Source organism: Crocuta crocuta, unplaced genomic scaffold (genome assembly GCF_008692635.1).
Source record: "Crocuta crocuta isolate KB4526 unplaced genomic scaffold, BGI_CrCroc_1.0 scaffold130, whole genome shotgun sequence".
Classification (NCBI taxonomy): Eukaryota; Metazoa; Chordata; class Mammalia; order Carnivora; family Hyaenidae; genus Crocuta; species Crocuta crocuta.
The window spans coordinates 343,654-357,640 of NW_027527920.1; the positions used below are offsets into that span (position 1 = coordinate 343,654).

Genomic DNA, 13,987 nt, shown 5'->3' on the forward strand with positions numbered 1-13,987 from the left:
CACAAGTGACAGTGAGTGTAGGGGGTAGTCGAAAAAAAAGTGAGAAAATACATAGAGAAGAAACAGGGTAGATGGGCAAAGAGACAGGGTTAGGATCTGGGGTCCGCACCAACCACTTACTTGAAGGCCTTGTAAATGGGCCGAAACCAGCAGACGTAGGAGCAGGGTGTGAAGAGGATGAGCCAGAGAAAGGCCAGGCCAAAGTTGGTGGCTCCCCCGCCTCCGATCAGCCACGCGAGACAGCCCACCAGGTTCACGGCCAGCGTGACGCTGTTCACTGCAGACCCAGGAGCACATGCACACACAGAGACAAACACCAGACACGCACACAGACATCCAGGCCCATGCAGAGATACGTGAGCACCCGGACATGGACACACACACCCATAACTCAACGGACCCACAATCAAACACATGGAAACAGCATATGCACAGAGAGGTAGATACAAACATGCACGAAGACCACATTTACAGAGATTCGCACCCACAACGCACATCAGGGAATACACACACAGATACAAGAGACACACACACATAAACACACAGAGGGAGTACAGACTGTAAGAAAGAAAGCTGGAAGCTCAGACCAATTCCATTCCCCTCCCCATACCCACTCCTAGAGATGAGAAATCCAGAGAACAAAGAGTCTCCAGAGCAGGAACCCAGAGCCTCAGCCCAACAAGCCCCAGCAAAGGGCCCCCAAAGCCTCCAGGTGGTAGAAATGCTCTTCTTATAAGAATGCCCTCAGCTGCTGACCCTCCCAGACTCCAAGCAATCACCAAACCCAAGGGACAGGCAACCCTTATATCTTCTCTTGCAAGGGGTCCAAAAAGTGGAAAGTAAAAGGCCTCTGGAAACATCTCTTCAAGCCATTGTACCCTCTGCCCTGCTCTTAAAATGGGGCATGCAGCAGTGGCTGGGATCTCAGGCTCTAGCTAATTCATTTCTTAGATAACTTTCATGCCACTTCCTCCAAGGAGCCTTTCTTTACTACTCCAGCCTCACTCATGCCCCATCCCTCTGACCTCCTGCAGACCTGGGCTATTCTTGTGCATTGTTCCCCAAGTACAAATCCCAGCCCATCAACCACACTAGAAGCTCTCCAAGAGCAGATCCAGGCTCCCTCTCCTCTGTGCCCATATACTCTAGGTAAATTCAGAGTCACAGGATCACGGAGTCACAGCCAGCAGACACCTCACACACGGGCTTCTGACCTCAGGGTGCTCCCTTCCTCAAACATTAGGTTGAGTCCCTTCGAGGCTCCACAAAGATCCGCTGAATAAACAAAGGCAGGTGGGCTCACTCGTGGCCTCACACAGCCAGGCATCTGGTCTTGGTTTCTGAATAGAACCCTTAAGTATCTCAAGGGTTATATACGTTTCCTTGGGAGCATAGCATCTGGCGGGGACCTAGTGAGGACTTAGGAAGATATTTATAACCCTTAAATCCAGCCCCTGGATAAGATTTTCTCAGGGGCAGAGTTCTGAGAGCTCAGGGTCAGGTGGGGTGCTCCCCAAGTCTGCCCTGACAATGCTGTCACCTGGGCAGGAACACCCATCTCAGGGCCCCTCCTAACACCTGGGAGCATTTCTTCCGGGCACTTCAGCCATGTTTCCTCCATCTCTGTGTACTGCCCCCCAGTACTCCACAACTTTAGTGTTCTTCCTGATTTTATTTCCTCTTTACATAGAATAGACATTAACTTGTTTTTATATTGGTTTATGGCTCTCTTCCCAGATCCCGTCTCTCTCCAGCACCTTGGATCTAGTAGTGCCGCTGTTGTAATTATTCCACTACCTCTTTGGAATAGACATTCATTAACTTGGCTACTCTCTCTCCAGCCAATCAGCCTTTTCCTATCTCCACTTCTCTCTCTGTCCAACTTGAATTCCATAATTCATTACACTTTTTCTAATTCCCTCCCGTGCCCTGTCTTCTGGTTATAATCACCCATGATGAACACAATGCCCATCTGCACTTGAACTCAATGTTGCTAGAAAAGGAGCCTACAGAGAAGCCTGGTAGGACTATGAATTCACAGCCACCAACCCCAAATGGACCCTGAGCATGGTCAGAAATCTGGGGGGTCATGTGTCTTTGGATAGTGTCCTCACCCTCTGTCCACAAATTCTCTCATTCTAGTCCCACTTTCCTCAAAGCTCCCCTCCTCACTTCTGTATCACATTTGAGGCGAAGAAGTAGAAACCATCAAGGGCAACCCTTTCATTCTCTTCCCAGCATCTACAGACCTACTCACACCTGCCCCATCTCTTCCTTCTCTCATGTTACAGGGGGAAAGGTTCCTTCTCTGCCCAAAGGCTAAGCCAGGACTTGAATGTGAGTCTGTCTGTCTCCACACTCCTTCTATCACTCCATGAAGCACCTGCTGCAAAGACAGCATTCTTTACCACCTTCTTGCCACAAGCAATCACCTCCCCAAGTCAGCAGCTAAGTGCAGGCTTGACTCAAGGCAACATCACACCTGACTGACCCTGCTGTGGTCACACTGCAGGTCTAAGGTCCCTTGAGGCCAATACCCAGCACAGGAAAACCAGCCTGCCTGCCTTGTGTGTACACGCCTAAGAGGTATCTTTGACCAGCCTGGGCACAGACAAGTACCATCCCCCTAAGATAGCGTTTTCCCACCAACTTGCCCTAGACCATCAGCAACTGGGGCCTTTAAACTCTGGCTCTCGACACTGCAGAACATAAGAACTCTAGATTCTTAGAGAAGTACAGACCACACAGCACAGAGCTCCTTGGGACCACAGTGATCACTGAGCCAATGCCCTCTTTCTATCAGTGAGGAATCTGTGGCTTAGGAAGTAGGGCAACCAGCCCAGTTTGATCCCATATCTCGCAGGTCCCAGTCAGTGCTCTTTTCTCTGAGCGGTTTCCCAAAGAAAGCGAGACAAATGTGGCTTTGAGACAAAGATTTCGCTCCGAATCCAGAATCCTGAGGTCCTGGCAGCCACCTGGGGGAGAACCACTCTAGGGGGAAGGGGAAGGGGAAGGGAAAGCAAAAGCAAGAAATGCTGCTGCAGACAGAGCCCCTCACCCAGATGCTCTGTGAACGGGAAGTGAAGGGTGAGAAGGGACGAGAGGCCTAGATCGGGGGCAGGGAGGAGGGAACCCGGGAACCAGATGGGGAGCCAGCCCACGAGTGGAACATGCTAGAAGGTGGCCCGTGCAGATGCTGCAAGGGTGGACAGCCAGGCCTGCAGGCACCCCACCCTGATGCCCGGCCCGCACCAGCCCACTTCCCTCCCCCACTCCACCCCATGGCCCACCCCCATCCTACAGCACTCACACATCCAGAGGTAGTAGAGGCGCTTGGTCATGCTGAGATGCTGAGGAGGAATGTCTGCCTCAAAGTCTTGGTAGAAACATGGCTTCAGGGGGATGAATTTGGGCAACGGTGGGAAGTTGTTCACTTTCTCTGCGGGTGAAGAATACCGCATAGCATCACCATGAACATCCCCCTCCTCAACGCCCCAGTGCAATCATTCTTGCCCTGGTCTCAGCTGCCCCCTGGCCCCTGTGGTCACAGGTGACTTTGCTATCCCCACATGGCCATCCCTGCTTCCTCATATCTCCCACAAGGGTCCCACAATGACCAAAGGCCCCGTGGCAGTGTGCTGTCTCTCAGAAGAGGAACATAAATGCTGTCCACCAGAGGCACAGCCCCCTCCATGGTGGGGGAGCCAGCTCCAATGAAGCAGGTGGGTGAGCCTGGGGACAGGAGTGCCCGTGTCCACTCCAGTCACATTCGGGGGCAAGTTACCACCCCTCCCAGGACCTCCGTTTATCCAGTTGGGTGGGGCTTGAGCTAGATAGTCTCTAAAGGTCCCTCCGGCTCTGGCATTCTGTACTTGAGCCTTTGGAAACCAAACAACTCAGAAATCAGAAGGAAAGGGTCTCAGAGTATTAAAGAGCAATCATGACAAGAGGGACAGGGACTGAGCCACCCATGCTGTTCATCATTCAGTCAGCAGGACCAGGGCATCAGGGTGCTCAATCTCTGGTCCCAAGGGTCGGAGATCTGACAGAGAGCTTGACAATGTCATGTTGAGGGTCTTGGATATATAGGCCTCAGTGGGGGGCCAGGGAAATCCTGGGGAGGACTGAAAGAAGGACAGAAACAACTTGACTTCCAAAAGCTAAAAGAGATAAGGAGACTGGGAAGGGGGCCACCCACCCTGTGCTCACCTGCATGTCCTATCCACATGACCCTGTCCTTACCTGCCATGATGGCACAGGTGGCACCAGCTGGCCCAGAGGCCTGCCAACGCCTTTTGTCTCAACCTGGAAGGAAAGAAAAAGCCAGAGAAGGATGAGGATCAGGCCCGGCCCAACCCAGTCCCTCTCTCAGCCCCTGCAGGGCTGGGAGCTCCTCGGGGAAGAACCGGGCTCTGGCCCCCACAGTGGGATGAGCCCGAGGGAGGCAGATCCCACACACTGAGGCACCAGCCCTCCAGCCCTCCTTCTAAGCCCTCCTGCCCTTTGCCTCAAGGCATAAAGTCCGTCTTCACAGAACCAGATCCAAGGAACCTGGGAGGGGACCCCATGAGGGAAAGGCAAGTGACAGAGAAGGCCTGAGGAGACTAGAGACCTCCTAAAGAGAAAATTCTATTCCATGGCCCTGAACATGGCAGACTTGGCATCAGTCACAGGCGGGCCTCCCTGCTTTCCCGCCTTTGCCTTCGGTCAACTGTTCACTTAGTGGGGGTTTGTAATACGCCAGGCACAGGGCAGGCAGCACAACGTGGTTCCTGCCCTCGGCATGAAACCGTCAATTATGCCTTACCTACTCTAAAGGGGAAGGGGGACCACCATGAAAATATGCACAATATGGAGCAAGGTGATCTAACCCGGTGTGGGGAGTCAGGGAAATTCAGTGTGAGCAGTGAGCCTGAAGAATACAGAGGACTTGCCCGGGGCAAGGCAGCTTTCTGGGCAGGTGGAAAGCAAGCACAGACTCTAATGCAGGAAGAAGCCTCACACTTTTAAGGGAAAGAAAGCAACCTTGGCCAAAGCAGAGTACAAATGGGAAGCAGCAGGAGTGAGGCTGGGGTGGGGGGAGCAGGGAGTGATTCTTGAGGCCCTTAGGAGGCAAGTTGGAAAGGGCTCTGGGGTGGATTTGGGGAGTGGGGGGAGTGAGACCATAAAGATGACTTCCTGCCAGCTTAAACTGCTGAGTGCATGATGGTGGGGCTCTTAACTGAGAGCCTCATCATGGGCAGAAACCAGAAGAACAGGCGCAGCATCCCAGGAAAGACAAGAAGCTGCTGCCTTACAGACATACTGACTCCAGGGCCCTGGCTGCCTTGTAGGCCCTGGGGATATTCAAGATCAGAAAATGGTCTATGAACAAGCTCCAAGGTAATGCAACCCTTAAAAGTTGGGTAGAGAGTTCCATAAAGCTTAAAAATAAGCAAAACACTGCTTTAGATTCTGTGTCTCCCTCTCTCTCTGACCCTCCCCTGCTCACATGGTCTCTCTCTCTCTCTCTCTCTCAGAAATAAATAAAACATTAAAGATTTTTTTAAAAAAATAGGCAAAACAGGGGGAGCCTGGGTGGCTCAGTTGGTTGAATGTTGGACTCTTGATTTCAGCTCAGGTCATGATCTCATGGTTCATGGGATCAAGCCCCATGTAGGGCTCTGTGCTGACAGCACGGAGCCTGCTTGGGATTCTCTCTCCCCCTCTCTCTGTGCCCTTCCCTGCTCTCATTCTCTTGTTCTTGCACTCTCTCTCAAAATAAATAAATAAACTTAAAAAAAAAAATATATATATATGTATAGGCAAAATGAATCTATGGTGTTAAAAGTCAAGAGGCAGGAAAAAAAAAAGATTGCAGTTAAGACAGTGTTACCCTTGAGGGAGCAGGGAGCATAAGCTGAGGTTTTGGTAATGGTCTGTTGCTGGGTCTGGGAGCTGGCTACCTAGTGTTGACTTTGTGCAAATTCATCAAGCATGAGATTAAATTTGTACACTTTCCTGTGTGTTAACACACAGGGGGAAAAAAGTGTGCATAAAAAACAAAACAAAACAAAACCAAAAAAACCCTCCTAGAGTTCCAGTCATATTTCTTTCTTTTTTTCTTTTTTTTTACGTTTTTATTTATTATTTTTAAGAGACAGAGACAGAGCATGAGCAGGGGAGGGGCAGAGAGAGAGGGAGACACAGAATTCGAAGCAGGCTCCAAGCTCCACCCTATCAGCACAGCTCAAAGCAGGGCTTGAACTCCAGGAACTGTAAGTTCATGACCTGGGCGGACATCAGAAGCTCAACGGACTGAGCCACCCAGGTGCCCGGGGCAGTTACAATCTTTAATGGCCCCTTTGTGATATGAAATCAAATACAGATATAAAAACCCAACAACACCTACCATAAAAGGGAAAAAGGCATGATAGAGGCCCACATGAAATGATACCCTTATAGAGCTGCATTCATTGTAACATTGTTTGTAACACCTCAAGATTGGAAACAATCTTCACATCAATGGGGGAGGACTGATTAAATAAACGGTACAAGTCATACAATGGGCTGTTTTGTAGTTTTTAAAATCCCCTGCAGCTATTTTTTTTAATATTTATTTATTTTTGAGAGAGAGGACCAGCAGGGGAAGAGCAGAGAGGGGAAAAGAGGATCTGAAGCAGGCTCTTCACCAACTGCAGAGAGCCTGAGGCAGGGCGAGGCAGGGCTCAAACTCACGAGCCGAGCCGTGAGATCATGACTTGAACTGAAGTCAGATGCTCAACAGACTGAGCCACTCAAGCAACCCTCTCCGCAGCTATTATTTAAAAAAAAAAAAAATACTGATGTAGGGGCATCTGGGGGGCTCAGTCAGTTAAGCATCCAACTCTTGATCTCAACCCAGGTCTTGATGTCAAGCTAGTGAGTTTAGCTCCGCAGTGGGCTCCATGCCTACTTAAAAAAAATACAGAAAGATCTTCAGTTACTATTCATTGGAAAAATGACAGACATAAAAACAGTCTAGACAACAGACAACAAAAGATACAGACATAGTCAAAACAATATGCTATCCTTCATAGTAAAAAAAAAAAAAAAAAAAGGAGGGGAGAGGAGAATAAAAATGTTTTTTTTCCCTTTTGACCCAAGAATCCTACTTCTGGTTATCTACCCATAAATAAGAAACAATAAATACATATGTCATTCACTGTGACACTATTTTGCAATAGCAAAATGTTGGAAGTAACCTAAATGCAACTGTTTGAATAAACTAAGGTATATCATCGATATCTACATAGATGTCAAAAAGAATGAAGATGATCTCTATTAATTGCTGTGGAATGAGGTCCAGGATATACTGTTAAATGAAAAAAGCAAAATACAAACAAGTATGAATACTATGATATCTTTTATGTAAAAAGGGGCGGGAGGGGGAAAGAACATACATACAAATTTGCTTATTTTTGCAAAAGAAGCACAGGAAAAATAAACCAGACACTAAAAAAAATGGTTACCTACGTGGGAGAAGAGCTAGGAGGAGTAGGGAGACTTCCCTGGGTACAGATTTGCACAGATAATATCTTACACATTCAAAAACTTAGACCAGAAAGAAAAGCCACCCTAAAACTGAAGTAAAATCAAATGACGCTAACTGCACTGGAAAGTGATAACACGACCACATAGAAAAAAGAACTGCCCAAGTAACTTGATCAGAGCATTCTGTGTTCTCTTACAAAAATACATCTCAAGGACAAAAATAACCGGAAAGAAGCCTGAAATATAAGCAGCTTTACTGTTACTGTTGGTATAGTGTAGCAGTGCCGAAACCTTGTCATATGTACCCGAGGAGAGGACGTAGGATGTATGGGTTGATGTTGTTGGAACCTGGGTTCTCACTGTTAAGAGAGAGAATACGCAATGTGGGAAAGAGCGAGCCCAGGGAAAAAAAGTTTTTTATACATGTTTCAGTATTATAAGATCTTAGTATTATTATGAGAATATGGTTTTGTTTTGTTTTTAAGTTTATTTATCTTAGAGTGTGTGTGCAAGTGCAAACGGGAGGGGCAGAGAGAGAAAATCCCAGAACAGGCTCCAGGCAGTCAGCCCAGAGCCCAACATGGGGCTCGAACTCACAAACTATGAGACCATGATCTGAGCCGAAATCAAGAGTCAGACGCTTACCCCACTGAGCCACTCAGGTGACCCCGGGACATCTTTCTGAATTAAAAATCACATAAATGTATTTCCTGTTCAAAAATATAAATGGGAGGGGAAAGAAGTCAGCAGAAGAGGATGAGGTGACAAAGAATGAGAAGGAGCAGCCACTGAGTCAGGAGGAAAGGCAGGAAAGCCAGGAGTAGACAGTGGACAAATATGACAGATGCCACTGAGAGGTCTGGCATGAAAAGGGCTGAACGCTGAGGTGTGTCTAACACCCAATAACATCAAGTCACCTGTGACCCTGGCAGGAACTGTTTTGATGGCCATGGAGGTGTGGGGGGTGGGCAGTAGAAGCCAAATTAGAGCTAGTTGAACAGGCCAGCTAACAGTAGGCAGGGACAGCTCTTTGAAGAAGCCTGCCCAGGAAGAGACTAGAGATAGGTGAGATAGTCAGGTGAGAGACGGAGTCCGGGGAGGGCTATAGCTGATGGATGACTGCTTGTTTCAGGAAATAAGCTAGGGATGTGAAAGATCCAGGGAAAGGCTGCAATTACAACAGACACAGAGGTTAACCAATAGAGCAAGCCCCTAAAAAGGGGAGATGCATGAGGTCAAGGAGATGAAACAAGCCCCGATGCTAGCAGATGGGAAAGAGAACATGATACAAGCAGATACAGGTTTGAGACCCCGGAAAGGACAGTAAGAGTCGCATCTTTATATGTGCTTCAATTTTCTCTATCGTATAGGAGACAGGGTGGGTTGAGAAGAAGGAGGTCAGGGAGGAGAACCCAGTTAAGTCAACGGGCAATTACAACACAGCCTGAGAAATGCCCTAGAACAGCAAGTACAAAAAGCTGTGGGAACACAGAGGAGCACCTCCCTGGTCTGTTCCTGGAGGAGCCTCAGAGGGCTTCATAGAAGAAGCGATGATATCAGAGCTGAATCCTGAAGGATGACTAGGAGTCAGCTAGGAAAAGATAGGAAAGCAGGTGCAAAAGTCAGGAGAGCAATAGTACGCATATTCAAGGGATTGCAAGGGTAGAGCAAGGATGAAGCTCAAGGTGAAGGGAGGTGAAGAAAGGCAAAGATAGTGTTGAAAGGTAGGAGGGGCCAGGTTATCCTGGCCTTGAAGGCCAAAGGCAGAATTTGGGCTTTATCCTCAAGAGTCTTGCAAGCCAGTGAAATATTACATTCCTCTTCTTCTTTTAAAAAATATAGCTTTGGGGCACCTTGGTGGTTCAGTTGGTTAAGTATCCAACTTTGGCTCAGGTCATGATCTCATGGTTTGTGAGTTCGAGTCCCACATTGGGGGCTCTCAGCACTTCCACTTCAGATCCTCTGTCCCCCTCTCTCTCTGCCCTCCCCACTCATGTTCTCTCTCTCTCTCTCAAAAAAAAATAAATAAATAAATAGGGGCTCCTGGGTAGCTCAGTTAGTTGAGTGTCCAACTTCAGCTCAGGTCACAGTCTCATGGTTCATGAGTTCAAGCCCTGCTTCAGATGACCTCAAGCCCCACTTCAGGCTCTGCACAGACAGTGCAGAACCTGCATGGGATTCTCTCTCTCTCCCTCTCCCTCTCCCTCTCCCTTTCCCTCTCTCTCTATGCCCCTCACTCACTGGAACTATTTCTCTCTCAAAAATAAATTAACTTTAAAATATATTTAAAAAACATATATGTAGCCTCGTTGGGCACCTGGCTGGCTCAGCCAGTACAGCAGGTAACTCTTGATCTCAGAGTTGTGAGTTCAAGCCCTACATTGGGCATAAAACTCACTTAAAAAAAAAAAAAGAAAGAAAGAAAAAAAGAGGAGGGGAGCAACTGGCTGGCTCAGTCAGCAGAGCATGGAACTCTTGATCTCAGGGTTGTAAGTTCCAGCCCCATGTTGGATGCAGTGACTACTTAAAAACAAAATCTTAGTTTTTGAGAACTAGGGAAAGAGAGAGAGAGAAAAAGTCTCAGTGTTAACTAATTGTAATTTAAATAAAAACTAAAAATATATTTGTATAGCCTCACCATTTTTTTATAAAATGAAAATATGTTGCTTTTGAGCTATGTATAAAAATATTTGTGAGTTATAAAAAAAAAACAAAGTGTACAGGACGCTGGGGTGGCGCAATCGGTTGAGTGTCCAACTCTTCATTCTGGCTCAGGTCATGATGCCTAGGTTGTGAAATTGAGCCCCATGCTGGGCTCCACACTAAGCATGGAGCCTGTTCAAGATTCTCTCTCCCTCTGCCCCTCTCCCATGCTCAAGCTCTCACACTCTCTCTCTCTGTCAAAAAAGTGTTTTCGGGACACCTGGGTGGCTCAGTCAGTTGGATGTCCGACTTTGGCTCAGGTCATGATCTCATGGTTTATGGGTTCGAGCCCCACATCGGGCTCTGTGCTAACAGCTCAGAGCCTGAAGCCTGCTTCAGATTCTGTGTTTCCCTCTGTCTCTGCCCCTCTCCATGCATGCTCTGTCTCTGTCTCAAAAATAAACATAAAAAATTAAAAATAAATAAAATAAATGTTTTTAATCTTAAAAAAACAGTGCATAAAGTTGAAAATAAAAGTTCTTCTAAATCCACCTTCTCAGAGGCCACATCTTGAACAGTTTGACCTTTACGGTTTTGTTTTTAAAGTATATATTAGCATACATGACCAAAACGAGATCATTTTATACATCCTGTTTTATAACCTGGTTTTTTCCACTCAGCAATATCTCTTGAAAATGTTTCATGTCAATGAATACAGGCCATCTCAATATTTTTAATGACCAATCAACTGGGTTGACACTATCATGGTCATGAAGCAGTCAGGTATGACACGGGCTCATTTTGGAGGCCAGTTTCAGGAAGTGGTGGGGTAGAGGCCAGCTGCCAAGAAATGATAACTGGAGGGAGAGGAAGAAGGAACAAGTCTAGCAGACTAGGTTTTCAAAAATTTTGATTGCAATTTTAAATACACACACACACACACACACACACACACACACAATCAGTGACAACACTGAAACGCCATATACCAAAGAATGAATAGCAGTCATCTCTGGGTAGTGAAGTTATAAGTTATTGGTTTTCTTTTTATCTTTATTTTCTAAAATTTCTACAGTGGTTTCATATCACTTTTGTAGAGGACAAAGCAACAGGTTTAAAACAGCAGCAGTTGGAGGAAGACATAGGGTTAGAAAGGTTTATCCAGATAGAATACTTGAGCATATATACTTAGAAGTGGGAGGAAGGCAGTACAGAAAACAGTGGAGAGGGTGAAGACACAAGAGAAGGGAAAACAGCTGATGGACACTGGGACCTCAGAAGACAGAAAGGGCCAGCATCCATAGCACAGAGCAGGAGCCTTAGACTACGAGCCCTCCTTCCACTGGGATTTGAGAAATCCAGTTCAAGAAATGGGGAAACATGGGTACAGCTTCACCTCCCACCCACCTACCTAACCACCCTCTCTGTGAGTAAAGGGCTGTGGGAGAGTAGTCCAGTTTGGAAAACTCCTCCCATGAAATGGAATGGGAAGCTGATGGGAAGAGGGAAAGGGTTTCTACAAGTGATGGACGGACAGCTGAGGCTATAGACCATGCTCTGAACTAGAACCAGACTGCCCTGGTATGTGACAGCCCCCACAAACATTCACATCCTGAGTGTAGAATCCAGACTTGAGGGGTCTGCTGCTAGAGTGGGACACAGACAAAGCTGTATGACTGTTGAGAGCACGGGCCAGTGGGCCATGGGGTCTGGGAAGGATGTGGAAGGTGTGGGACAGAGAAAATGGAGATGTCAGAAAACTAGAGGTCTCCTTGAGGTCACAAAGCAGATAAAATAGAAGTTGGACTGTGCTTCAAGGAGACTGAAGCTGGAGCGCCTGGGTGGCTTAGCCGGTTAAGCGTCTGACTTTCGCTTAGGTCATGATCTCGCGGTTCGTGGGTTGAGCCCTGCGTCGGGCTCNAAAAGGAGACTGAAGCTTAAGATTTCAGAGGTAGTCATATGCCGATGATGACCTGACTCAAATGTGGCTGGTAGAAAGGGTGGTAGGAGGCACTGGAGTGAATGGCTGCAGTCCAGCGCTAAAGTCCTCCAGGAAAACAAGGAAGAGGGGTATGTATGCATAGGGGGCAGGTCATAACTTAGATTGTGGGAGACTCAGAGCAGGAGACTCTAACTCTGCTCCAGCCTGACTCCCATCCTGATCCCAGGCTGTCTCCCAAAGGTGTGCCCATGGTTACGGAGAAGTCGGTGTAGCACACTATGGATGACTCAGTGCAGGAGAAGCCAGAGGACACAGCAAGGCTGCTTCCTTTGTTAGTCCAGAGAATTTAGGCTTGGGAGGGCTATAGATGGTTAGGGCCACAGTAATGGAGGGCTCTAAGCTACTCTGCCCTTATTTCAGGGCTAGCCTCTGTGTGTGTGTGTGTGTGTGTGTGTCTGTGTCTGTGTGTGTGTGTGAGTGTGAGTGTGTGAGTGAGAGAGAGAGAGAAAGCATGCAATCACTGGCCTCTGCAAATCAAAATTCTTTTCTTTTTTCTTTTTTTAAAATGTTTTATTTATTTCTGAGAGAGAAAGAGAGAGAGCATGAGCAGGGGAGGGTCAGAGAGAGAGGGAGATACAGAATCCGAAGGAGGTTCCAGGCTCTGAGCTGTCAGCACAGAGCCCGACGCGGGGCTCAAACCCACAAACCATGAGATCATGACCTGAGCTGAAGTCAGACGCTTAACCGACTGAGCCACCCAGGCACCCCTGAAAATCAAAATTCTTAGACTGCAAAATGGGAGAAGGAACAATTTGCTCTTCAACTGAGGTTTTCATAATATTAGGTAGAGTGCTAGAGCGGTGTTACAAATCCCCTAAAGATGTAGATTGAAGGAAACCCCTCCTTAGTTATTAGTAAGATAACAAACACTGCCTGAATTTTGTTCCAAAGAACCCAAACTGGCATTTATTCCATTTCTTACTATGAGGCTGGGAGGACAGAAGACCTTAAAGTGGAGTGAGTGAGGTCCATGGCAGAGAGAAGGGAGTCAACTCTGGCCTCAGATCAGGCTAGAGATCTGGGGCTAGTTCCAGGGCTTCCTGCTTCCCAGCCTTCCCTCCTCTCTAGCATGAGTCTCTCATCCTTGGCTTAGTAATGGTCATTTTCTTCCTACCTGTCCAGAGCCTATCTACTAAGATGGAAGTTCCTCCCTCTTGCTCTACCTCTGGTCCCCTTATCCCACCCTAAGCCCCACATCCCCAACCCTAAAGTCCCAGAACTATGAATCATCCTCAGAAAACAGCACTCTCCTGGAATTGCTATCACTGTCCTATGATCACTCTTCAGTGCCCATGCTGATCCGAGCTTCGCATTCAAGGCCTCGTGTCAATCAGCTACAAATATCCCAAACCACCACCTTTGCCTCTCCACCAGAGGCTGACCTGCCTCCCACACAACCCAGTTTCATGCAGAAGATCATGTCCAGCCACCTCCTTGGTCTCTAGTGTCCCTAAGTCCTGTCAACTCCTCTTAGTCCTATTTTTTCACATCCCACCTTTCTAGACATCCCTGCTGCACATCTCACCGCTTAAATCCTGAACCAGTTATTGGGCAGCAAGTGCTCACTCATTCTCATCCAATCACTTCCTCACTCCCTTGTGGATGTGTCTTCCAGGAGGGATGCGGCATAGGGTTGGGCACAGAGCACAGTCAATCCTGTTCTGGGTTAAGACTTGAATACCCTACCAAGGGGTGAGAATGGAGCACCTGCTGCCCTCCCCCCAGTCAGGCTAAGCCCACAACCTCTGTCAACCCTGCTCTACCACACTTCCTCCAGAAACTTTCAGATTCCAGGCTGTCAGCAGGGAACAAAGTGCAGCCAGTAGAAAA

The 13,987-nt window shown here is 47.6% G+C and overlaps 1 protein-coding gene across 1 annotated transcript in view; it reads right to left on the reverse strand.

The window, feature by feature from the left end:
* SCAMP5 (secretory carrier membrane protein 5) overlaps positions 1 to 13,987 on the reverse strand; it is a 49,260-nt gene that overhangs the window by 4,565 nt on the left and 30,708 nt on the right. Inside the window, exons 2-4 of the mRNA XM_077745474.1 lie at positions 4,243 to 4,305; positions 3,311 to 3,439; positions 121 to 277 (exon numbers count right to left, since the gene is read on the reverse strand). Coding sequence (XP_077601600.1) covers positions 121 to 277; positions 3,311 to 3,439; positions 4,243 to 4,249 — 293 coding nt within the window. The 5' untranslated portion in view covers positions 4,250 to 4,305. The remainder of the gene's footprint in view (positions 1 to 120; positions 278 to 3,310; positions 3,440 to 4,242; positions 4,306 to 13,987) is intronic.